The sequence below is a fragment of the Melozone crissalis genome, unplaced genomic scaffold, assembly GCF_028551555.1.
Source record: "Melozone crissalis strain CALT ecotype California unplaced genomic scaffold, PUWL_Pcris_2 ptg000537l_1, whole genome shotgun sequence".
Lineage (NCBI taxonomy): Eukaryota > Metazoa > Chordata > Aves > Passeriformes > Passerellidae > Melozone > Melozone crissalis.
Window position 1 is genome coordinate 2900881 of NW_026536235.1, and position 24384 is coordinate 2925264.

At 66.7% G+C, this 24384-nt stretch overlaps 3 protein-coding genes across 5 annotated transcripts; 1 reads left to right on the forward strand and 2 right to left on the reverse strand.

Moving 5' to 3' along the window:
* Window positions 1–1078: 1078 nt before the first annotated feature.
* On the forward strand, window positions 1079–12483 carry MARS1 (methionyl-tRNA synthetase 1). 2 transcript variants are annotated; one of them, XM_054295171.1, is made up of 21 exons: window positions 1079–1181; window positions 1338–1425; window positions 2514–2592; window positions 3768–3902; window positions 4749–4824; window positions 4928–5082; window positions 5152–5267; window positions 5854–5970; window positions 7104–7307; window positions 7868–8069; window positions 8741–8815; window positions 8898–9068; window positions 9226–9321; window positions 9404–9521; window positions 9972–10185; window positions 10512–10643; window positions 10727–10831; window positions 11366–11549; window positions 11656–11727; window positions 11917–12024; window positions 12117–12483. In XM_054295171.1, the coding sequence occupies exons 1-21, from the start codon at window positions 1079–1081 to the stop codon at window positions 12261–12263; spliced, it is 2697 nt and encodes an 898-aa protein (XP_054151146.1). In that variant the 3' UTR covers window positions 12264–12483. The 2 variants fall into 2 exon arrangements, with proteins under 2 accessions (XP_054151146.1, XP_054151147.1); XM_054295172.1 differs by having other exon boundaries at window positions 5155–5267.
* A 4-nt stretch (window positions 12484–12487) lies between these two features.
* Window positions 12488–13494, reverse strand: DDIT3 (DNA damage inducible transcript 3). Its single transcript, XM_054295183.1, has 4 exons — window positions 13406–13494; window positions 13204–13251; window positions 12962–13113; window positions 12488–12868 (listed from the first exon to the last, which is right to left on the reverse strand). The coding sequence occupies exons 3-4, from the start codon at window positions 13088–13090 to the stop codon at window positions 12506–12508; spliced, it is 492 nt and encodes a 163-aa protein (XP_054151158.1). The 5' UTR covers window positions 13091–13113; window positions 13204–13251; window positions 13406–13494; the 3' UTR covers window positions 12488–12505.
* Window positions 13495–14294: 800 nt separating this feature from the next.
* Window positions 14295–24347, reverse strand: DCTN2 (dynactin subunit 2). Of its 2 annotated transcripts, none has more exons than XM_054295178.1 (14): window positions 22595–22620; window positions 22422–22536; window positions 18041–18137; window positions 17825–17886; window positions 16479–16577; window positions 16178–16338; window positions 15917–16064; window positions 15762–15827; window positions 15581–15619; window positions 15402–15479; window positions 15231–15302; window positions 15000–15102; window positions 14829–14920; window positions 14295–14469 (listed from the first exon to the last, which is right to left on the reverse strand). In XM_054295178.1, the coding sequence occupies exons 1-14, from the start codon at window positions 22597–22599 to the stop codon at window positions 14383–14385; spliced, it is 1224 nt and encodes a 407-aa protein (XP_054151153.1). In that variant the 5' UTR covers window positions 22600–22620; the 3' UTR covers window positions 14295–14382. The 2 variants fall into 2 exon arrangements, with proteins under 2 accessions (XP_054151153.1, XP_054151154.1); XM_054295179.1 differs by lacking the exon at window positions 22595–22620 and adding an exon at window positions 24246–24347 and having other exon boundaries at window positions 14296–14469; window positions 22422–22490.
* Between the last annotated feature and the right edge of the window lie 37 nt (window positions 24348–24384).

Below are 24384 nucleotides of genomic sequence, written 5' to 3' on the forward strand. Positions count from 1 at the left end.
TTGTCCCATTATCCCATCATCCCATCATTCCCATCCCATTATCCCATCCCATTGTTCCCATCATTCCCATTGTCCTGTTATCCCATCATCCCATCGTTCCCATTGTCCCATCCCATCATTCCCATTATCCCATCCCATCATTCCCATTGTCCCGTTATCCCATCATCCCATCGTTCCCATTGTCCCATCCCATCATTCCCATTATCCCATCCCATCATTCCCATCATTCCCATTATCCCGTTATCCCATCATGCCATCATTCCCATCCCCTTATCCCATTATCCCATCCCATCGTTCCCATCATTCCCATTATCCCGTTATCCCATCGTTCCCATCATTCCCATTATCCCATCCCATGGATCCCATCCCATCCCATTATCCCGTTATCCCATCATCCCATCATTCCCATCCCCTTATCCCATTATCCCATCCCTGTTCCCATCCCATAGATCCCATCCCATTATCCCATCCCAGTTCCAGTCCCAGCATTCCCATCATTCCCATGCCAGTTCCCATCCCGTTATCGCATGGATCCCATCCTAGTTCCCACCCCATCCCATGGATTCCATCATCCCATCCCAGTTCTGATCCAAGCTCCCATCCCGTTACGCCATCCCTGTTGTTATCCCGTTATGCCACAATCCCATTATCCCATCCTGCTGTCCCGCTATCCCGCCGTCCCTCTGTCCCTTATCCCGCTATCCCCCATCCTGTTATCCCACTATCCCGTTACCCCTCTATCCGCTATCCCCCTATCCCGCAATCCCCCTATCCCATTACCCCGCTCCCCCGTTACCCCGCTATCCCGCCATCCCGTTATCCCCTTATCCCATTTTCCCATTTTCCCGTTTTCCCGTTATCCCGTTATCCCGTTTTCCCGTTATCCCTTTCCCCCATCCCGGCCATGGCGGCCCCGCAGCCGCGTCCCCGTTGCCATGGCAACCCCTCCGCCCGTGCTCTCGCGATATTTGTGTGCATGACGAGAGGGGCGTGTCGGGGGCGGAGCTCCCCGCCTTGGCCCCGCCCCCAGGCATGGCGGCCCCTCCCGCCCCGCGGCGCTGGCGCCGCCCCCTCCGCCATGCGGCTCCGGGTCCCGCCGGGCGCTCCCGCCGCCCTCAAGGTGCTCGCGGCCGCCGCCGCCGCCCCCGCGCCCGTGCGCCCGCACCTGGGCGGCCCCGCAGGTGAGACCGGCACCGCCACGCCCCCCCCCGGGCTGCACGGCCGCGCCCGCCGCCCCCGGGCCTGACCCCGGCCCTGCCCTGCCCCGGCCCCCGTGAGGGCCTGAGCCTGACCCGAGCCTGAGCCGAGCCTGAGCCTGTCCCGGTCCCTTCCCACAGAGCGGCCTCAGACCTCCGGGCCGGAGCTGGAGCTGCGGCTGGAGCTGGACAGCGGCACCGTGCTGTTCTCTCCCAACGCCATCTGCCAGTGAGTGCGGGGGGCCCGGCAGCGCCCCCAGCCCTGCCCCAAAGCCCCCCAGACCCCCAGAGCCTGCCCTGATCCCTCCAGCCCTGCCCCAAAGCACCCCAAACCCCCAGAGCCTGCTCCGACCCCCCCAGTCCTGCCCCAAAGCACCCCAAACCTCCTCCAAACCCCCAGAACGTGCCCCAAACCTCCTCCAAACCCTCAGAACGTGCCCCAAAGCACCCCAAACCCCCAGAACCTGCCCCGAGCCCTGCCCCAAAGCACCCCAAACCCCCAGAACCTACCCTGATCTCCCGAGCTCTGCCCCAAACCCCTCAGAACCTGCCCCGAGCCCTGCCCCAAAAACACCCCAAACCTTCCCCAAACCCTCAGAATCTCCCCAGACCCCCTCCCTTTCCCCTGATCCCCCAAGTCCTGCCCCAAAGCCCCACAAACCTCCCTGAAACCCCACAGAACTATTACAGCGACTTGATGAAGGTCTCCAGGGTGAGAGAAGGATGAGAATCTTGTTTGATGCTCAGAAGGCTGGATTTATTGATATAAGATATATAATACATTATAACTATACTAAAAAGAATAAAGAGAGAAGTTGCAGAAGCTGCTAAGCTAAGAATAGAATAGAAAAGAATCTAAAAACAAGAGAGTTCTCTGTCACTGTGTTTTAGATAGCTTGCCCTGTGATTGGCCCTTAATTGTACACATGAACTAATCACAGGTGCATCTTATTGCATTCTACAGCAGCTGATAATCATTGTTTACATTCTCTTTCTGGGGCTTCAGCTTCCCAGAAGATGAACAAGTCTCAAAGAAAAGATTTCTATGAAAAAATGTCTGCGACATCGAACCTGCTCCGATTCCCCCCAGCCCTGCACCAAAGCCTCCCAAACCCCCAGAGCCTGCCCCGACACCCCCTTAGCCCCCAGCTTCCCCCCCAGCCCTGCCCCAAAGCCACCCCCAGAACCTCCCCCGAACCCCCAGAACCTCCTCTGACATCCCCTTATCCTCCTACACCCCCGTGCATGCCCCAAAGCCCCAACAAAGCTCCCCCAAACCCCTCTGGACCTCCCCCGACCCCCCTTCTCTCCCACCAGGTATTTTTACCTGTGCCGGGGGGAGGAGCCCACCGACCTCACCACGCAGTGGCTGGAATGGGAGGCCACGGAGCTGCAGGTGAGGGACCCCGGGGTGACCCTGGTGTGCCCCCAGTGTGACCTGGTGTGCCCCCAGTGCTCTGCTCCCTGTCCCCCTGATGTGTCCCCGAGGTTCTGTGCTGCCCTGTCCCCACAGTGTGACCCCACTGTTCCCCTGGGGCTCTGTGCTCCCTGTCCCCCCTGCTGTCCCCCCGGTGTGACCCCGCTGTGTCCCCACAATGTGACCCCATTATGTCCCCACTGGCCCCCGCTGTGTCCCCAGTGTAACCCCACTGTGTCCCACTGATGTGACCCTGCTGTGTCCCCACAGTGTGACCCTGCTGTCCCCCTGGTGTGACCCCGCTGTGTCCCCATGTTGTGACCTTGTTATGTCCCCTCTGTGTCCCCCGTGTGACCCTGCTGTGTCCCCGAGGCTCTGTGTTCCCTGTCCCCCCCAATGTGACCCTGCTGTCCCCCACTGTCCTCCCTCTGTGTCCCTTGATGTGACCCCATTATGTCTCTGCTGTTCCCTGCTGTGTCCCCGGTGTAACCCCACTGTGTCTCCACAATGTCACCCTGCTGTCCCCCTGCTGTCACCCCGCTGTGTCCCCAGTGTGACCCCACTGTGTCCCCGAGGCTCTGTGCTCCATGTCCACCACAATGTGACCCTGCTGTCCCCACTGTCCTCCCTGCTGTGTCTCCTGGTGTGAACCCTCCTGTGTCCCTCCGGGTGTGACCCTGCTGTGTCCCCCAATGTGACCTCATTATGTGACCCTGTTGTGTCCTCGCTGTCCCCTGCTGTGTCCCACTGTGTGACCGCATTGTGTCCCCGCAATGTGATCCCATTATGTCCCCTCTGTGTCCCCAAAATGTGACCCCATTATGTCCCTGCTGTGTCCCCACAATGTGATCCCTTTATGTCCCCGCTGTGTCCCCCCGGTGTGACCCCGCTGTGTCCCCTCAATGTGACACCGCTGTCCCTGCCGTGCCCCTCGATGTGACCCGGTTATGTCCCCACTGTCCTTACAATGTGACCCCATTATGTCCCCTCTGTGTCCCCCAATGTGACCATGTTATGTCCCCTCCATCCCTTGCTGCGTCCCCACAATGTAACCCCATTATGTCCCCAATGTCTCCTCTGTGTCCCCCCGGTGTGACCCCATTATGTCCCCGCTGTGTCCCCCAATGTGACCCCGCTGTCCCCTGTGTCCCCAGCCGGCGGTGGCCGCTGCCCTGTACCTGCGGTTGGTTCAGGGCCGGGCGGGCCCCGAGGCCCTGGGGCTCCTGCAGCCCCTCCTGGCTCACCTGGAGCAGCAGCTGGCCCGGAGCGGCACCTCCCACCTGGCCGGGGTGAGTGAGGGGGTGGGGTGGGCTGGATGTCACCTGCGGGACAGGGGTGGCCCCAGCTGTGTCCCCAGCACCGTCCCCAGGTCTGTCCCCAGCCCTGTGCCCAGGTGTGCCTGAGGGAGGGGAGGGTGGGACACCGCTGACCCCGGGGTGGAAAATGGCCCCAGTGCCTCCCAGTACCTCCCAGTGCCCCCAGTTCACACTCCCAGTGCTGCCTTCACCTGGCAGCACCACCCAGTGCCCTCCCAGTGTCCCCAGTTTGTCCCAGTCTGTCTCTATTCATCCTGCATGGCTCTCCCAGTGCCCCAGTTCACACTCCCATTTCCTCCCAGTCCCTCTCAGTGCCCCAGGTCACACTCCCAGTCTGTCCCAGTCCCTCCAGTTCACACTCCCAGTGCCCCCAGTTCACACTCCCAGTCCTCCCCAGTCCCCCCATGTCCGTGTGTCCCCAGGACGCCGCCTCGGTGGCTGATGTGGTGGTGTGGGGCAGCCTGTTCCCCGTGCTCCAGTTCACACTCCCAGTGCTCCCAGTCCCTCCCAGTGCCCCCAGTTCACACTCCCAGTGTCCCCAGTTCACACTCCCAGTGCTCCCAGTCCCTCCCAGTGCCCCCAGTTCACACTCCCAGTGTCCCCAGTTCACACTCCCAGTGCTCCCAGTCCCTCCCAGTGCCCCCAGTTCACACTCCCAGTGTCCCCAGTCCCTCCCAGTGCCCCCAGTTCACACTCCCAGTGTCCCCAGTTCACACTCCCAGTGCTCCCAGTCCCTCCCAGTGCCCCCAGTTCACACTCCCAGTGTCCCCAGTTCACACTCCCAGTGTCCCCAGTCCCTCCATGTCCGTGTGTCCCCAGGACGCCGCCTCGGTGGCTGATGTCGTGGTGTGGGGCAGCCTGTTCCCCGTGCTGCAGGACCAGACCAGTCTGCCCAGTAAGAGCGGCCGGGGGGGATCCAAGGGGGGTCCGGGGGTCTGGGGGTGTCCCTGCCGGGCCGGGCTGACCCCTCCTGTCCCCCCCTGTCCCCCCGTGCCCAGGTGAGCTGCAGGTGCTGCGCTCGTGGTTCGGGGCCGTGTCGGCGCTGGAGCCGTGCCGGGCGGCGGCCGCGCTGCTGCCGGAGGCGCTGCGGGAGCTCCGGGCACACCTGGCCCAGCACCCCCCGCACCTGCCCGGGCCCCCCCGCGAGCCCCAGGTGCGGCCCCGCCCCGGGGGGGAGGGCGGGGCGCAGGTGGGCACCGCCCCCCTCACCTGGTGCCCGCAGCAGGACGAGGAGAGCCCCGAGCGGGCGCTGACCGACGACGACATCGCGGCGGCCGTGGAGATCTGGGCACGGGGCCCTGCGGCGCTGCCCCCGCCCCGGGAGCCACGGACACCTGTGTGAGTCAGGGACAGGTGTGGGACAGGTGTGACACACCCAGAGAGCCACAGACACCTGTGTGAGTGAGGGACAGGTGGGGGACAGGTGTGGGACAGGTGTGACACTAACACCCAGGGAGCCACGGACACCTGTGTGAGGGACAGGTGTGGGACAGGTGTGACACTGACACCCAGGGAGCCACGGACACCTGTGTGAGTGAGGGACAGGTGTGACACACCCAGGGAGCCACGGACACCTGTGTGAGTCAGGGTCAGGTGGGGAACAGGGGTCACTCACCTGTGTGATTTAGGGACAGGTGTGGGACAGGTGTGCCCTGGGACAGTCACCTGTGTGAGGGACAGATGTGGGACAGGTGTGACACCTGACATCCAGGAGTGTGTGCGTGCCCAGGTGGTGCTCACCTATGGGAGTGAGGAAGGGACAGGTATGGGACAGGTGTGCCAGGGGTACTCCCCTGTGGGAGTGTGTGCATGCCCAGGTGGCACTCACCTGTGGGAGCGAATGAGGGAGGGCGGGAGTGCCCAGGTGGCACTGAGGGGGGGGTGTGGGCAGGGGGGCGCTGCCCTGACCCCCCCTCCCTGGCAGGTTACCTGTGGAAGGTGAGCGGAACGTGCTGATCACCAGCGCCCTGCCCTACGTCAACAACGTCCCTCACCTGGGCAACATCATCGGCTGCGTGCTCAGCGCCGACACCTTCGCCAGGTGAGCCTGGGCACCCTGGGCTGGGGCTGCACAGGTGGGACAGGTGTGCACCTGGGGGGGCTGTGCTGTGTGAACACCTGTCCAGGTGTTACAGGTGTGCACCTGGGGGGGCTGTGCTGTGTGAACACCTGTCCAGGTGTTACAGGTGTGCACCTGGGGGGGCTGTGCTGTGTGAACACCTGTCCAGGTGTTACAGGTGTGCACCTGGGGGGGCTGTGCTATGTGAACACCTGTCCAGGTGTTACAGGTGTGCGCCTGGGGGGGGCTGTGCTGTGTGAACACCTGTCCAGGTGTTACAGGTGTGCGTCTGGGGGGGCTGTGCTGCCTGCACAGGTATCACAGGTGTCCTTGCAGGTGTGACAGCTGTCCATACACATGCTCATGCTCAGGTGTTACAGGTGCCTCTGCAGGTGTGTCCCCAGAGATGTGACAGGCGTGCCCTGCAGGTGTTACAGGTGCCCCCACAGCTGTGACAGCTGCCCACACACAGGTGTGCCAGGTGCTCGCCGTCAGTTGTGCCAGGTCCCCCAGAGGTGTGCCCTGTGCTGAGCCCCAGGTGTGCCAGGTGCTGAGGCCAGGTGTGCCAGGTGTGTCCAGAGCTGAGCTCAGGTGTGCCAGGCATTCCAGGTGCTGAGGCCAGGTGTGCCAAGTGCTGACCACAGCCATGCCAGCTGTGCCCGTGCTGAGCCCAGGTGTGCCCAGCACTGAGCACAGCTGTGTGCAAGTACTGAGCCCAGGTGTTCCAGGTGTCCCCATGCTGAGCCCAGGTGTGCCCGCCATGCCCGTACTGAGCCGTAGGTGTTGCAGGTACTGAGCCCAGGTGTGCCCAGCACTGAGTGCAGGTGTGTGCAGGTAGTGAGCAGGTGTGCCCGTGCTGAGTGCAGGTGTTACAGGTACTGAGCCCAGGTGTGCCAGCCATGCCAGGTGTGCCTGTGCTGAGCGCAGGTGTTGCCGGTACTGAGCCCCAAGTGTGCCCATGCTCAGCCCCAGGTGTTGCAGGTACTGAGCCCAGGTGTGCCCGTGCTGAGCCCCAGGTGTGTGCAGGTAGTGAGCAGGTGTGCCGGCCGTGCCCATGCTCAGCCCAGGTGTGCCAGCCATGGCAGGTGTGCCCGTGCTGAGCGCAGGCGTTGCAGGTACAGCCGGCTGCGGGGCTGGAACACGCTGTTCGTGTGCGGCACGGACGAGTACGGCACGGCCACGGAGACGCGCGCGCTGCAGGAGGGGCTGAGCCCGCGCCAGCTCTGCGACCGCTACCACGCCCTGCACGCCGACATCTACGCCTGGTTCCGCATCTCCTTCGACCACTTCGGCCGCACCACCACGCCCCAGCAGACCAGGTGAGAGCCTGGGGGCAGGTGAGAGCCTAGGCCAGGTGAGCACCCAGAACAGGTGAGTGCCTGGGGGCCAGGTGAGAGCCTGAGGGGCAGGTGAGCCCCTAGGCCAGGTGAGAGCCTCAGCAGGCCAGGTGAGAGCCTGGGGACCAGGTGAGTGCCTAAGGGCCAGGTGAGCGCCTGGGGGCAGGTGAGAGCCTAGGCCAGGTGAGAGCCTGGGGACCAGGTGAGCCCCTAAGGGCCAGGTGAGCTCCTAGACCAGGTGAGAGCCTGAGGGGCAGGTGAGGCCCCAGACCAGGTGACCCCCAGCACACCAGGTGAGTGCCTGAGGGCCAGGTGAGCTCCTAGACCAGGTGAGCTCCTAGACCAGGTGAGTCCCTGCAGGCCACATGAGCCATTTTGACAAGGTGAGCCCCTAGACCAGGTGAGCCCCCAGACCAGGTGAGGCCCTGCAGGCCAAGTGAGCCATTTTAACCAGGTGAGCCCCTGGGGACCAACTGAGCCCCCAGACCAGCTGAGCCCACCTGCCCCGGGGTACCTGTGCCAACATTCTCTCCCTCCCGCAGCATCGCCCAGGACATTTTCCAGCGGCTGCTGGCGCGGGGGTTCCTGCTGCAGGACACGCTGGAGCAGCTCAGGTGCGAGCGCTGCGGGCGCTACCTGGCCGATCGCTTCGTGGAGGGCACCTGCCCCTCCTGCGGCTACGGCGAGGCCCGGGGCGACCAGTGCGACCGCTGCGGGAAGCTCATCAATGCCGTGGAGCTGCAGGTGGGCCACACCTGGGACCCCCTGTGCCACCTGTGGGACCCCCTGTGCCACCTGTGGGGATCCTGTGACCTTTGGGGACCCCCCACACCCACCTGTGGGACCCCCTGTGCCACCTGTGGGACCCCCGCACCACCTGTGGGGATCCTGTGACCTTTGGGGACCCCCCAGTCCACCTGTGGGGATCCCCTCACCTGTATGCACCTCCCTAACTCACCCTGAGCCTTCCCCTCCCATTTTTGGAAACGTCCTTTGCCCCACCTGTGGGAAGCCTCCAGCTCCACTTTTGGGGACCCCCACTTCACCTTTGGGGACCCCCACTCTACCTCATCTTTGTGGACATCCTTAACTCACCCTGAGTCCTCACCTCCTTCTTTGGTCCCTTACCCCACCTGTGGGGACCCCCCCCTTCACCTCTGGAGACCCCCCAACTCCACCTGTGGGGACCCCCTCACCTTTCAGGACCTCCCTAACTCACCCTGAGCCTTCCCCTCCCACTTTTGGCAATGCCCCTTGCCCCACCTGTGGGGACCCCCACTCCCCCCACCTTTGTGGACATCCTTAACTCACTCTGAGCCTTCCCCTCCTGCTTTGGCCCCTTACCCCACCCATGAGGACCCCCCATTTCACCTATGGGGACCCCCCCCACCTTGGGGCCCCCCGTTTTCCTGCAGAACCCGCAGTGCAAGCTGTGCCGTGGGACCCCGGTGGTGATGCCCACCCAGCACCTGTTCCTGGACCTGCCCAAGGTGAGCAGCACCCTGGGGTGGGCACTGAGGAGGGGACAGGTCCCCCCAGGGTGCCCAGGTGTCCCACCCGTGTGTCCCACAGCTGGAGGGGCGGCTGGAGGCGTGGCTGGAGCGCACCTGGGCCGCAGGTGAGTGGACGCCCAACGCGCGGCACATCACGCGCACCTGGCTGCGCGACGGGCTCAAACCGCGCTGCATCACCCGCGACCTCACCTGGGGCACCCCCGTGCCCCTCGACGGCTTCCGGGACAAGGTGAGTGCCCCCCGGCCCCCAGGTGCCCCTGCTGGGCCCTCCCCGCCGGGCTCACCTGCTCAGGTCGGTCCTGCCCTCCCTGCCGGGCTCACCTGCTCAGGTCAGTCCCACCCTCCCTGCCGGGCTCACCTGCTCAGGTCAGTCCCACCCTCCCCAGGTGTTCTACGTGTGGTTCGACGCCCCCATCGGGTACCTGTCCATCACCGCCAACTACACCGAGCACTGGGAGCGCTGGTGGAAGAACCCCCAGCAGGTGGGACAGCCAGGTGATGGTGCAGGTGGGGACGGAGCAGGACACCTGGCTGACATCCCCACCTGCCCCCGTTACCTGCCAGGTGGAGCTCTACAACTTCATGGCCAAGGACAACGTCCCCTTCCACAGCGTGGTGTTCCCCTGCTCGCTGCTGGGCGCCGATGACAACTACACCTTGGTGAATCACCTGATTGCCACAGGTACGGCCGGGGGGGACACAGGGGTGGGGAAGGTCCCCAGGTGTTAGGGAGTCCCAAGAGTGGGGAGCCAGAGAGCCACAGGTGTGGGGACCCACAGGTGTGGGGAGCCCCAGCTGTAGGGGAGTCCCTGGTGTGAGGAGTCGCCAGGTGTTGGGGATCCCCAGGGGAGACACAGGTGTTGAGGAGACCCAGCTGAGGTGGGTCCTCATGTGTTGGGGGTGCCCAGGTGTTGGAGATCCCCAGGTGTGAGGGGTCCCCAGGTGTTGGAGATCCTCAGCTGGATGGGTCTCCAGGTGTGAGGAGTCCCCAGGTATTGTGGAACCCCAGGTGTGGGGATCCCCAGGTGTGAGGGGTCCCCAGGTGTGGGTGTTCCCCGCTCCCCCTGCTGTTCCTGGGGCCGTTTCCTGCCTGGGAGGGCGCAGCCCCCAGGTGGGTGCTCACCTGTCCCAGAGTACCTGAACTACGAGGACGGGAAGTTCTCCAAGAGCCGCGGCGTGGGCGTGTTTGGGGACATGGCCAAGGACACCGGGATCCCGGCCGACGTGTGGCGCTTCTACCTGCTGTACCTGCGGCCCGAGGGCCAGGACAGCGCCTTCTGCTGGGCCGACCTCATGCTCAAGAACAACTCCGAGCTCCTCAACAACCTGGGCAACTTCATCAACAGGTGAGGCACTGCTGGGGAGAGGGCTGGGCACAGCTCTGCTCACACCTGTCCCAGACTGTCCCTGGGCTCTGCTCACACGTGTGCTCACACCTGTCCCAGACTGTCCCTGGCTGTGCTCACACCTGTCCCCAGGCTGTGCTCACACCTGTCCCCAGGCTGTCCCTGGGCTGTGCTCACACCTGTCCCTGATTGTTCTCACACCTGTCCCCACCTATCCCAGGGCTGTGCTCATACCTGTCCCTGAGCTGTGCTCACACCTGTCCCAGGGCTGTCCCCACCTGTCCCTGGTTGTTCTCACACCTGTCCCCACCTGTCCCCCCGTGCAGGGCCGGCATGTTCGTGTGCAAGTTCTTCGGGGGCGCTGTGCCCGCCATGGCGCTCACGGCCGAGGACCAGCGGCTGCTGGCGCGGGTGACGCTGGAGATGCGCCAGTACCACCAGCTCATGGAGAGGGTCCGGTGGGTGCTGGGGGTCCCAAACCCAGGGGGGGCGGGTGCAGGGGCTGCCCTGCAGGTGCTCAGCCCCACCTGTGCCCCCCCAGGCTCCGGGATGCTCTCAGGTGTGTGCTCGGCATCTCCCGCCATGGCAACCAATACATCCAGGTGAACGAGCCCTGGAAACGCATCAAGGGCGACGAGAGGGACAGGTAGGGAGGGAGGGGACACCTGGGGACAGGGAGGGGGCACAGGGGGGCATTGGGGGCACTGGAGGGGGACATGAGAGGGACAGGGATGGATGGATGGAGCACCTGGGGACAGGAAGGGGGCACAGCTGGGGACTGGGGGAACTGGAGGGGGGCACAGCCATGATCTGAGGGGGTGGGGGGTGACTGGAGGTGCCATGGAGGGGTCCCCACTCCTGGCTCTTGTCAGGGTGGGGCTGGCACTGGTGGGGGGCACAGGGCAGGCATGGAGTGAAGCCAGGAGCTGGGGGGACACTGGAAGGTCCCTGATGGCCCCTCCCACGGGCAGTGACAAGGGAGGGGGACAAGGGTGGGACACAGCGGCACAATGGGCACTGAGGTGTTGTCCCCCCAGGCAGTGCACAGGCACACGGCCCGGGGGTCACTGATCTGGGAGGGTCACAGGGGGGTCACGAAGCTGTCCCCACCCTAGGCAGGACACGGGGGTCACTGAGCAGGGAGGGTCACAGAGGTGTCACCGAGCTGTCCCCCCCGCAGGCAGCGCGCAGGGACGGTGACAGGCGTGGCAGTGAACCTGGCGGCCGCTCTGGCCGCGCTGCTCCAGCCCTTCGTGCCCGGGGTCAGCGCCGCCATCCAGGCCCAGCTCCGCATCCCCCCCGAGCGCTGCGGGCTCGGGCCCGGCCTCACCTGCACCCTGCCCGCCGGGCACCGCGTGGGCACGGTACGGCACGGCCTGTGCCCCCCGGGAGGGCAGGGCAGGCCCTGCCTGGGTGGGAGCCGCAGGTGCTGCCCCCCAGGTGTGACCCCTCTGTCCCTGCTGTGGCCAGGTGAGCCCCCTGTTCCAGAAGCTGGAGCCTGAGCAGGTGGAAGCCCTGCGGCAACGCTTCGGGGGAGGGCAGGTGAGTGGGGGCTCAGGTGCCCCCCAAAGCTCCCTCACTTCACTTTGGGCACCTGCAGCCCCATCCCTCCCCATTCCCAGTGCAAAGGTGCTGCTGTAGAGCCCCAGGTATCTCCTGGTGCTGCCCCAGGTGAGCTGCACCTGCCTGGAATATCAGTGAGGGGGCTTCTCCCCATCTCTTCCTTTCCAGGCCAAAGAGCCCCCCCCGGCCTCAGCCCCCCCTCCAGCTCCCAACACCGCCGCGGCTCCAGGTGACCCCAAACTGATCCAGGAGCTGACAGAGCAGGTGGCCCAGCAGGTGAGGGGGGACAGGGCATGGGGCACACACTGTCATGCCTTTAAACCCCAAAGCCTCATCACACCCTCAAATCCTTCCTCCCACCTGTCCAGGGCAACCTGGTGAGGCAGCTGAAGGCTGCCCAGGTGGAGAAGGCCCAGGTGGACGCCCAGGTGGCCAAACTGCTGGAGCTGAAGCGGCAGCTGGCGCTGGCCGAAGGCCGCAGCCCCGAGGTGCCCAAGGGCAAGCGGAAGAAGTAGCCCCAGTCCCAAACTGGGACATCCCGAGGAGCGGCCCCAGCGCCTCCAGTAACCAAACTGGGCCGTGCTGGGTGTGGTTGGATACGTGTAATAAACAACGAGATCTGTACAACGGCGTGGAGCAGCTGCATCCACTTGTCTGTCCATAATGTCCATCTGTCCGTGGCGCTGCCCCGCAGTCCGTGGGGCAGCAGAGTCCTTGTCCCCCTGTCGCTGTGCCCGGTCCTGTCCCGGGACAGCCGCTACAGCTGGCGCAGGTTGACGATGCGGTCGATGAGCGCGGCCCGGGTGCGCTGCACCTCGGCGCTGAGCCGCTGGATCTCGGCGCGGAGCCGCTCGTTGTGCGCCGTCAGCTCCCGCACCCGCCGCTCCCCGTCCCGCTGCCGCGGGGCCCCGGCGCCGCCGCGCCGCTTCCTCCGCGACCCCCGCGCCTTCTCCTCCTCTTCCTCCTCCGCCTCCTCGGCGGGGCCGGGCCGGACCGGGCCGCTCCCGCCGGGGGCCGCGGCCGGGGGTTCCTCCGGAGCCGCTCCCTCCGGCCCCAGCAGCTGCAGCAGCTCCTCGGCCAGAGCCAGGTCCAGCCCGCAGCCGCCCGGGCCCGGCTCCCCCTGCGGACACAGCGGAACCGGGGCCGGTGATGGAAGGAGGGGGAACCGCGCCCCGCGCTGCCGCCCCGGGGGCGCTGCCGGCCCCGCGCTCACCTGCTCGGCGCCCCAGGCGGGGGCGGCCCCGGGGGGCTCCGCCGCCAGCACCTCCTGCAGGTCCTGGTACCACCCGTCCAGCTCCCAGCCGGGGGGGCCGCCCGGCCCCCACAGCCCCTCGGCCGCCATCGTCACCTCGGGCCCGGCGCGGGCTGCGGGAGGGACGGGAGCGGAGTGAGGGGTGACCCGGGCGGGACCCCCGGTGCACAAAGGGGGAGGGCATGGCGGGGGTGGCCCCTTACCTGCTCTCAGGTGTGGTGATCAGTGAGGATGCACTTTCTCCTCGATGCCTGGGGAAGGAGGAGGGGGTGCTCTTAGGACCGGTGACCCCCGAGTGCGGGGCTCGGGGCCCCCGTGCCGCGGCGACGGCTCCGGGCGCTCCGGTTCCCGTCCCGGCACCGAGCGGGAACCCTCGGCCAGCGCCCCCCGCGCCCCCCTCTGCACCTTCCTGGGTGGTCCCGGCTCCCCCCGGCCCTGCTCCGCTCGCTGCCCCCGGTGCATCCTCGTCCGCATCGTCCCGCGCTGCGCCCCGCCCCCCGCGCCGCGCCGATTTATGTACACCATGACGCAACGCTCGCGCCGGTAGCCGCCAATAAGCGCGTGGGAACCGTGACTGGCAGGAGAGCGCGAACCAATGGAAGTGCGGCAGGGGCGGGACAAACGGCACCGCCCAGCGCGAGGGAGGGGCGCGCGGGGGGTCACGCGGGGATGATGCAATGGCGGGAAATGGGCCACGCCCCCCGGCAGGCACGGGGCGAGGGGCGGGGCTTGTCCGGAAATGGGCGGGGAATACGGGGAGTGGGCGGGGCCTCGGTGCCACCCGGTCTCGTTCTCCCCGCCCGGGATTAACGGGAGGGTCTCAGCCCCCCCATCCCCTCCCCTCCATTGCACGTGGGGGGCACTGGGGCGAGGGGACGGCACCGGAGGGGTCCTGGGGGCACCTGTGGGGGCAGAACTGGCGCCATGGGCGTGCTCTGGCTGTGGGTGGCGGCTGCAGGGCTGGGGACATACCCGGGACCCCTCCCCTGTCTGCGGGGTCCGGCTGCCCCCAGCCCCCCATCCCTGTGGGGTCCCACAGGCTCCCCCCGTGTCCCCCCAGTCCCAGCTTTCCCACCCCCCCTCCCCGTGTCCCCCCAGTCCCAGCACTGCCACCCCCAGTTTGGGGAGGCCCTGCTCCTGCCCGCCCAGAGACACCGACACACACGCTGGGAGCTGAGCTGTTTATTGGGGTACAGGGGGACCAGAGACCCACGGCGGGGGAGCAGGGGGGACAGAGACCCCCGTGGGGACTGAGGGGACAGAAGATGGGGGTCGGAGCCAGGGTATTTACAAGCAGCAGCTGGGACCTGCGGGGGGGGCACAGGGCCCAGGGGGTCCTGGGGGGGCACGGGGGTGTCCTCAAGGGGGGTCCCGGGGTCCGGTCACTTCTGCAGCCGCTTGATGCGGGCGTCGATGTCGGCAAAGTTGTCCTCGACGATGGCCAGGTTGTCCTTCATGGTCTTCTGCACCTGGGGGGGCAGGGGTGAGGGGGGATGGGGGCGGGGGGGATGGGAAATGGGGCTAAGTGGGGATGGGGTGATGGGGGGCAGGGGGGCATGGGGGTGAGGGGGATGGGGCAGGGGGGGATGGGGATCAGTGGGGATGGGGCAGGGGGGGATGGGTGATGCGGTCACTGGAGATCGGGTGATGGGGGCAGTGGGGATGGGGCAGGGGGGGATGGGTGATGCGGGTCACTGGAGATCGGGTGATGGGGGCAGTGGGGATGGCGTGATGGGGTCAGTGGGGATGGGGCAGGGGGGGATGGGTGATGTGGGGATGGGTGATGGGGTCACTGGGGATGGGGGCAATGGGGGGCCAGGGGTCCCACCTCAGCCAGCAGCACCGCGTTGTCCTTGAGAGCCCCCGCGATCTCCTGCTGTGTGGTGTCCAGGTGCACCAGCACCTGCCCGAACTGGGTGGCTGTGGGGGCACACACCTGAGTGCTGGGGAGGGCAGGCAGAGACCCCCACCCGGTGCCCCCCAGCCCCCCGGCCCCCACCTTGCTCGTGCAGGTCCCTCAGGGTCACCAAGCGCTGCACCACGTCGGGCAGGGCGCTGGCCACGGCGTCCCAGCTCTGCAGCGTCTCGTACAGCTGGTGGATCTGGGGGGCACACGTGGGGTGGGGGGCCAGCACAGCCTGGGGGGGCCAGCACAGCCTGGGGGGGTCAGCACAGCCTGGGGGGCCCTTTCTGGATCATCCCCCCGGCCTCTGGGCCCCCCAGCCCATACCTTGCTCTGGGTGTCGGCGTCCTGCACCGTGGCCTTGTGCTTGGCGATCTCGTTCACCTTGCCCAGGACGCTCTGGGGTGGGGGAGACAGGAACCCCAAATCCAGCAGTGGGCCCCAAACCCAGCAATGTCTCCCAGTTTAACCCCAGCAGTGCCCCCCAGCTCCCCTCACCTGCAGCCGAGCCTCCACCTGGTCCAGCACAGCCACATCCAGAACGTTCACCTTGGCCTGCAGCACCTGCACCGTGTCCTGGGGAGGGGGGGCAGGTGAGGGGGGTACAGCAGCCCCCCCAAAGTGCTGAGGGCAAGGAGGGGACAGGGGCTCCCCCAAACCCCTCTTGCCCAACTCACCATGAGACTGGAGCCCTTCACTCCCACCAGCAGCGGGTTCTGCGGGGGAAACGGTGTCAGTAGGGCCAGGTGAGGGGGGGGGGTAGGAAAGTGGCAGGAGGAAGGGAGAGTGGGCAGCCCCCTCACCTGGGCCCTCACCTGGGCCCTGCCCTGGCTGTCAGGCTCACACCTGGGCACTCACCTGGCTGTCGGGCTCACACCTCATGGCCGCCTCCAGCTGTGCCAGGCGCTTCTCCAGCTCCGACACCTGCGGGGTTTGGGGTCAGGTGCTGAGGCCGCGGTGCAGGGCCGGGTGCCAGGTGTGGTGCCCCCCTGTGGTTCCAGCAGCCCCCTCACCTTGGCAGACTGGGCAAACTGGTCCTGCTCGGGCCTCCAGTAGAGCTCGAAGGTGACAGCGTCGCCGGCAGTGGGTGCGGCCCGCGCGGGGCCCTTCCCCGGGGCGGCCTTGCTGCACTTGGCCACCTCCAGCTGCTGCAGCAGCCGCCTGGGGACAGCCCGGAGGGGACAGCGTGGGCACAGGGACAGCGCGGCAGGGGACAAGCTGTGCCATCCCATGGGGACGCTGCTGTGCCCCCCGGGGTCCTGTCCCCCACTCACTTGGCCAGGGCACCCTCGGGGTCAGCGAAGTCGACGGCGGCACCGGGGCCCAGAACCTTCTCCAGGTGGGAGCTGAGCAGCTGCTGCTTCAGCACCTCCACCTGCCTGGCCAGGGCCATGGGCGTCAGCTCCTCCTCTGCCCCCGACTCCTTCACCGAGCTCTGGGGGACACACCGGGGACACGTCACCCCTGGGACACACCCTGGGATGGGGGGGCTCACCTGGGGCAGATGGGGGCTCACCTGCACACACAGGGGCTGTGTCACCCCCAAACCATTCCCCAGGACAGGTGGGAGCTCACCTGGATCTGCTCCACGTCCCGGAGCAGCTCCTGCACCTCGTGCTGCAACCGCTGGAATCGCTGCTGCGGCGTCTCCTTGGCACCAAGACCCTCACCCAGCTGGGGGAGAAATGGCTCAGGGGGCTCAGGGGGGGCTCACACAGGGTCAGGGGAGCTCATGGCATGGTGGAAGGGTCATGGAGGTTCAGGGGTCTCACAGGGGTCAGGGATCTCATGGGGGGGTCAGGGATCTCACAGAATCCAGGGGTCTCAGAGGGCTCAGGGGGCTCACAGGTGCTGGCAGCACCTGGCACCAAGCAGAAGGAGCAGGTGAGGCCTGCAGGGACAGGTCAGAGCAGCCTCAGGTGGCACCTAAAGGGAACCTGGTGGGGTCAGTGGGGCAGGGCAGGAGCAGCCCAGGAGGGTCCTGAACCCACAGGGAGAGGGGATGCACCGGAGCTCATCTTCATCCTCACGGAGCTCCTCATCTTCACACTCAGAGCTCCCCATCTTCATCCCCATGAAGCTCATCTTCACCCCCATGGAACTCCTCATCCTCACCCACATGAAGTTCCTCATCACCACCCCCATGGATTTCCCATCTTAGAGCTCCTCCTCCTCCTCTTCCTCCTCCTCCTCCCAGAGCTCTACAGCTGTGGGGTGGTTCTGGGTGCTGCTGTGCCCCCCGTGCAATGTGGGGGTTCCCTGCTCTTTGCCCAAACCCAGCTGTGCCCAGAGCAAACCTGAGCTGGGCTGGTGTGGGGGTGATGGCCTGGCCGGACAGTGACCAGCCCAGGGGACACAGCTGTCACCCCCTCCCTGCAGGCCAAGGAGGGGCCAGGTGACCAGAGCCACCTTCTCCCCTTTGGCCCTGGTGCCAGGGACTGCAGCCCACCCTGAGGGTCCTGAGGGAGCAGAGGAACTGGGACAGCCCGGGGAATTGGGGTGACAGAACTGCAGTCAGTGAGGGGACAGGCAGGGCCCTGCTGGGGGGATACAGGCCCCAGCACCAGGACATGGGGGCACCCAGGAGAGGCCGGGGGGTCCTGGGGGACACCCAGCTGAACATGAGCCAGCCAGGATTACCCTGAGACCCCCGGGTCCCCCACAGATCCACCCTGGGACCCCCAGCTCCACCGGGACTTGGTTACAGCGCTGTCCTGAGCACCCTCAGGGGTCTGTGCTGGGGACAGGGGCTCCCAGCGTGGCACACTGGGATGGACTGGGCAGAGACCAGCAGGGCACTGCTGGAGCTGGCACACAGCTCCTGGCGGCTGCAGCAGGTGACCCCGGGGCTCCCAGGGGCCCTGTGGCACCCAGGGGTGTCCCAGCACTGTGTGAGGAGGGGGTGCCCCTTGCCCACTCACCATCTCGTACTCCCCAGCCTCATAGCCCGTTGTCCGCGTGCGGCCGATGCGGTCAGAGAAATCTGCAGGAGGCAGAGCCGGGTGTGACCAGGGGGCTCAGTGCCCCCTGCCCCCTGGCTCAGTGCCCCCTGCCCCCCTGGCTCGGTGCCCCCTGCCCCCTGGCTCGTGCCCAGGCCCCCCTGACCCATGCCCAGCCCCCCAGGCCCCCCAGCTCACCCACACCCTCGGTGCCCAGGCGCTTGTCCCGGAACTTCTCGTAGGCCGCGTTGGGGTTGATGATCAGGTGCTCCACGCTGGTGCTGCTCAGCTCCTCCTGCACAAGGGGCCACGTCAGGGACAGGGACACGGCGCTCCCAGACTGCCACCACCCCCCCAGCACGGACAGGGATGGGGACAGGGGAGCCCCAAGGCTGCCACCACCCCCAGCACAGGCGTGGGCAGGGCTGGGGGCGCTGCTCCTCCCCAGGACAGGCCCCCAGTGCGGCCCGGTGAGGGCCCTGCTGGCAGGGATGTGGCACGTCCCCAAGGGGCCAGGGTGGGGACATGGCACCCCTGAGGGGCCTGGCCCAGGGGAGGTACCCTCAAGAGTCTGGAGGGGGGATATCAGACCCCAGGCTGGCCCAGCATGGTGACACTGGGCCCTGGTGACACCATCCTGATGACACTGGGCCCTGGTGGCACTGGGCCCTGGTGACACTGGGCCCTGGTGACACTACCCTGCTGACACTGAGACCCGGTGACACAGGGCCCTGGTGACACCACCCCGGTGACACTGGGCCCTGGTGGCACTGGGCCCTGGTGACACTGAGCCCTGGTCTGGCCCAGCCCAGCACGCAGGGTCCCCCAAAGATGTGTCAGGACTTGGGGCCCCTGGCCTGGCCCAGCTCAGAGTCCCCCAAGGTTCAGCCTATCCCACAGTGTGGAACATTCCAGCAGCCCCTGGCCAGCACCAGGACCCACTGCTGGTCCCTCCAGGGTGACCCTGTCCCCGTGGGACTGTCACTGACCCCCAGCTGTGTTTTGGCAGGACAACCTCCTTCCCAGGGTGACCCCCGGCCCCCTGGGGCTGTCACTGCCCTCTGGCTGCCTTTGGGGCTCATCAGGGGGGCAGTGGGAAGTGTAAGCCCCCAGACCCCCAGTCCAGGGGCTGTGCCCTGTGCCAGGCAGGGTGGGCACAGCCGGTGTGTCCCTCACCCTCTGCTGCCCTCAAGGGTGTCCCCAGCTCAGCAGGGCTCTGGGGGGACCCAAAGGACTCCCCTGTGCCCCTGTGCAGCCCCTGGCTCTGCCCTGGGTGGATCAGGGCCCCGGCTGGCTCTGGCCTGGGTGAATCAGGGCCCTGGTTTGCTCTGGCCCGGGTGCATCAGGGCCCTGGCCCGGGTGGATCAGGGCTCTGGCCTGAGTGAATCAGGGCCCTGGCCCGGGTGGATCAGGGCCCTGGCTGGCTCTACCCTGGGTGGATCAGGGCCCCGGGTGGATCAGGGCCCTGGCCCGGGTGGATCAGGGCCCTGGGTGGATCAGGGCCCTGGCCCGGGTGGATCAGGGCCCTGGCTGGCTCTACCCTGGGTGGATCAGGGCCCCGGGTGGATCAGGGCCCTGGCCCGGGTGGATCAGGGCCCTGGGTGGATCAGGGCTCTGGCCCGGGTGGATCAGGGCCTGGTTGGCTGCGGGCAGTGAGAGCGGCGGGAGCAGCGCTGGCAGCGTTAGGGGGCTGCAGTGGGTGGCAGCGGGTGACAGTGGCTGAGGGACAGTGACAGTGGCTGGGACACGGGCGCTTACCAGCTCCTGGCGTTTCCCAGAGGTGAGAAAGTCAGAGCAAGGTTAGAGAGGGGAGAGAGAGACAAAATCCGCGTTAGAAGGTCCGGCCCGGGCCCGCCGCCCCCCAAGGGCTGGGGACCCCTGCGGGACAGGGAACCCCACGGGATCGGGACCCCCGAGGGCTGGGGACCCCCGAGGGCTGGGGACCCCTGCAGGAGGAGGGGCAGTGGGACAGACCCGGGGCAGCCAGGGATGGGGACAGCAGGGCTGTGCCCTGGAGGGGAGCAGGACATGGCAGAGTTTGGGGATCACACCATAGCTCCCCTCAGCAGCTCCAGCTCCTGCCCAGGGTGGGGGGAACGTGAGTGCAGCCAGGTGCTCCCCCCGGGACCCCAACACCCTGTGGGACCCCCGGGGAGCCTGGGGGGGCTCTGTAGGGCCAGGGGCTGCCCCAGCCCCGCAGCTGCCCCGTGCAATGCTGGCAGCAGTGGGGGCCTCAGCACGGCCCCCCCATGCCCAGGCAGGGCCCCAGGGCAGTGAGACCCAGCCCGGGGGTCCCGGGGGTCCCAAGGCCAGGTGGGCAGTGCAGGCAGCAGGCAGAGGATGCAGAGGGCAAGGCAGAGCGGGGGGCAGTGCAGGGCACCCCAAAACCCCCATGCACATGCAGCAGCGCCCCCCCATGCACCCCAAAGCAGGGCCGCGCTTACTTGTGCAAACTGAGTCCAGGCCAGGCGGGAGCGGGGGGGAAGCGGGGGGAGCCCTGGTCAGTTTGGGGGCTCCCCGACGGGGAGGAAGGACCCCCCAACACCCCAGAGCTGGTGAAGGGCTCCCCAAGGCAGGGGGGGCTTAGGACCCCCCATCTGTCACCTCCCATCTCGTGACATTGGGTCGACTTTGGGCTCCAACTCCTGTTTCAGCCCATCTCACTGCTCTGGCCCTCACTGGGGGGGTCTCTTTGCCCCCCTCAGGATTTGGGGGTACCTGGTGGGCCCCTGCTCCCTGCCAGGGACCTGTGCCAATCTCCTGCACCCCAGAAACACCAATGGCACTGAAGGCAGAGGGGGGCTGGTTGCACCCCCTGCACCCCCAAGGCCTGGCACCCCCTCACTGGCCTGGGGGGCACCGAGTCACCCCTCAGGCTGTGACCCCTGAACCCCCATTGTCCTCCCCAGCACACCTGGGGGTCACCCCACACCTCTGGGGGGGTCACCCCACACCCCTGGGGGTCCTCTCTGCCATGTGGCCTCAAGGACAGATCCAGTGTCACCCCCTGGGCCCTGGGGGTCCGTGGGGCCCCTCAGTGATGGGGCTCTGGGTCACTCCCACTCTGGGGGTCCCCACAAGGATGGAACCCCCGTCACTGCACACTGACAGCCCTGGGACAATGGCCTCAGCCCACGCTGGGGACACCCCAGTACTCACAGCAGCTTTAGGGGGTCCCCCTTGTTCCCCTCGGGGTGGGGCTGGGGCACTGGCAGCCCCGTTCCTCTTGGGGACAAGGACAGCAAGGACAGGGACAGCCAGCCTGTGTGAGGGGGCTGTGCTGATCTCCCCTTCCTGTCCCACAGGCAGGGTGACACAGGGGATGGGGGGACACTGCAGGGGACACTGTCACTGTGGGGACACTGTCACTGCAGGGGACACTGCCACTGTAGGGACACTGTCACTGTGGGGACACTGTCACTGCAGGGGACACTGTCACTGTGGGGGGGACACTGTCACCATGGGGGACACTGGGACTGTGGGGGACACTGTCACTGTGGGGGGACACTGTCACTGCAGGGGACACTGTCACTGCAGGGGGACACTGTCACTGGGGTGGCACTGGGACTGTGGGGGACACTGTCACTGTAGGGGGGGACACTGTCACCATGGGGGACACTGACACCGTGTCAGTGTCAACATGTCATACTGGGACTGTAGGGGGACACTGTCACTATGAGGGGACACTGTCACAGGGAACAATGTCACTGCAGGGGACACTGTCACTGTGGGGGGATATTATCACCATGGGGTGCTGTATCCCCGTGGGGTGCTGTGTCCCCATGGGGTGCTGTGTCCCCGTGGGTGCTGTGTCCCTGTGGGTGCTGTGTCCCCCATGGCTGCTGTGTCCCCATGGGGTGCTGTGTCCCCGTGGGTGCTGTGTCCCCGTGGCTGCTGTGTCCCCATGGGGTGCTGTGTCCCCGTGGGTGCTGTGTCCCTGTGGGTGCTGTGTCCCCATGGGGTGCTGTGTCCCCGTGGGTGCTGTGTCCCCGTGGCTGCTGTGTCCCCATGGGGTGCTGTGTCCCCGTGGGTGCTGTGTCCCTGTGGGTGCTGTGTCCCCATGGGGTGCTGTGTCCCCGTGGGTGCTGTGTCCCCGTGGCTGCTGTGTCCCCATGGGGTGCTGTGTCCCCGTGGGTGCTGTGTCCCTGTGGGTGCTGTGTCCCCCATGGCTGCTGTGTCCCCATGGGGTGCTGTGTCCCCGTGGCTGCTGTGTCCCTGTGGCTGCTGTGTCCCCATGGCTGCTGTGTCCCCATGGGGTGCTGTGTCCCCATGGGGTGCTGTGTCACCGTGGGTGCTGTGTCCCCGTGGGTGCTGTGTCCCCGTGGGTGCTGTGTCCCCATGGGGTGCTGTGTCACCGTGGGTGCTGTGTCCCCGTGGGTGCTGTGTCCCCGTGGGTGCTGTGTCACTGTGGGTGCTGTGTCCCCTGGGTGCTGTGTCCCCGTGGGTGCTGTGTCCCTGTGCAGGCTGTGCTGCTGCTGGTTGCATGGGGGGCTGGTTCCCTGCCCTGGTGCCAGTCCTGGGGGTCCCGGGGGGTCCCGGGGGTCCATTCCAGCCGGTTCCCCCCCCGGCCGGGCCTTACCGCCTCGAACTCGGCCTGGTCATCCTCGGGCAGGTCACTGGTCTCGTACACATCAGGCTCGTTCCGGGCCTGTGGCACCAGGGGCTGGGCTGGGACCCACAGCTCACCCCCACACCTCATCCCCCCCCATGGACACCTCTGCTCCCCCTCTGGACACCCCAATGTCCCCACACCTCATCCCCACGGACACCTCTGATGGGCCACATCTCCCCATGGCCACCCCAATGTCCCGACAGCCCTTGCTGACTGCCCCCAAACACCCCAATGTCCCCCCAGCACCCCGACTCACTGCCCCTGTCCCCTGACCTCCCCCAGTTCCCACAGTCACCCCAAACACACGGGGTGCTCCCACCCCCCGGGGATCTGTGTTCACCCCATGGACAGACCCACAGACAGACAGGCCCTCCCTGGCACCCCAAACCCCCTCCCATTACCCCAAACGTTGCCAACCCCCACACTCCACTGACCCCTCAGCTCACCCCCAGATCTTCTCACAGACCCACAACCCCCAGATTCCCCAAATCCCCCTGCTCCCCAGACCCTGTCGGTCATTCCAAGCTCAGACCTCCCAAACTGACTTGGTCCCTGCTGCTCCTCAGCCCCCCCAGTGCCTTTGGACCACCTCAGGACCCCTGAGTCCCCCAATTCCCTCAGATCCCCCCAAACCACTCAGAACCCCCAGCCCCTGCCAGTGCCCGCAGATCCCTGAATCGCTGCAGATTCCCCAGGATCCCCTCATCACCCTGAGACACCCCATGGCACCCTCAGATCCTCAAATCCCTGCAGATTTCCCCCAAATCCCTGCAGATTCCCCAGGATTCCCTCACCACCCTGAGACACCCCACAGCACCCTCGGATCCCCCCGGCCCCTCTCAGAGCCGCCCTTCTCCCACCTCCCCAGTCCCTCCATGTCCCACCGGTCCCCTCCTGTTCCGAGATGCCCTGGCCCCCTCAGACCCCCTCAGACCCCCCGGCCCTCTCAGACCCCCCAGTCCCCTCTGAGACCTCCTGGCCCCCTCAGACCCCCAGATCCCCGCAGTTCCCTCATTCTCCCCCAGGGCCCTTATCCCGCTTGACTCCCCCGATCCCCTCAGAGCCCTCAGACCCCGCTGATCCCCCCCGGCCCTCACGATCCCTCAGAACCCCCGAGTCCTGATCCCCTCAGAGCTCCCCTGATCCCCTCAACCCTCCGATCTCCTCAGAGCCCTCTGCACCCCTCAGATCCCCCTGAATCCCTGGCCCTCCGATCCCTCAGAGCCCTCAGCACCCCTCAGATCCCCCTGAATCCCTGGCCCTCCGATCCCTCAGAGCCCTCAGCACCCCCAGGCCCCCGATCCCCTCAGACCCCGCTGATCTCCCTGGCGCTCCCGACCCCCTCAGAGCCCTCAGATCCCTGATCCCCCCAGACCACCCCTATCCCCTCAGACCCCTCATCACCCCTCTGAGCCCCCCGATCCCTCCGATCCCTCAGAGCCCTCAGCATCCCCAGGCCCCCGATCCCCTCACACGTCCACCGATCCCCTCGGACCCCTCAGCACCCGCAGGCCCCTGATCCCTTCACACCCTTCAGCACCCGCAGGCGCCTGATCCTCTCAGACCTCCCCGATCCCCTCAGACCCCTCATCATCCCCAGGCGCCTCCATATCCCCCTCAGACCTCCCCCGATCTCTCAGAGCCCTCAGTATCCCCAGGCTCCTGATCCCCCCGGCCCTCCCGATCCCTCAGACCCCTCAGCACCCCAGGTCCCTGATCCCCTCACTCCCCCCATAGCCTCCCACATCCCCTCAGAGCCCCGGCTCCTCCCCAGCCCGGCCCCTTACTCACGATGCCGGGCAGGTCGGCGTACTTGGGGTCGGCCATGGCGGGGGCGGTACTGGGGGCCGGTATTGGGAGGTCGGTAATGGGGGTCAGTAATGGGGGTCGGTGTTGGGGGTCCGTGCAGGGGGGGCCGGTGCCGGGGGGT

Bases quoted from the DNA above. Each gene is read 5' to 3' on its own strand.
- MARS1 (XM_054295171.1), top strand. From the start codon at position 1,079: ATGCGGCTCCGGGTCCCGCCGGGCGCTCCCGCCGCCCTCAAGGTGCTC. The intron at 1,182-1,337 runs GTGAGACCGGCA...CCCTTCCCACAG, and splicing joins GCACCTGGGCGGCCCCGCAG to AGCGGCCTCAGACCTCCGGG. The intron at 10,644-10,726 runs GTGGGTGCTGGG...GTGCCCCCCCAG, and splicing joins CAGCTCATGGAGAGGGTCCG to GCTCCGGGATGCTCTCAGGT.
- DDIT3 (XM_054295183.1), bottom strand. From the start codon at position 13,090: ATGGCGGCCGAGGGGCTGTGGGGGCCGGGCGGCCCCCCCGGCTGGGAG. The intron at 12,869-12,961 runs GTGAGCGCGGGG...CTGTGTCCGCAG, and splicing joins CCGCCTGGGGCGCCGAGCAG to GGGGAGCCGGGCCCGGGCGG.
- DCTN2 (XM_054295178.1), bottom strand. The intron at 17,887-18,040 runs GTGAGCTGGGGG...TGCCTCCTGCAG, and splicing joins CCTGGGCACCGAGGGTGTGG to ATTTCTCTGACCGCATCGGC. The intron at 16,578-17,824 runs GTGAGTGGGCAA...TTTCTCCCCCAG, and splicing joins AGGCTGGGGAGTACGAGATG to CTGGGTGAGGGTCTTGGTGC.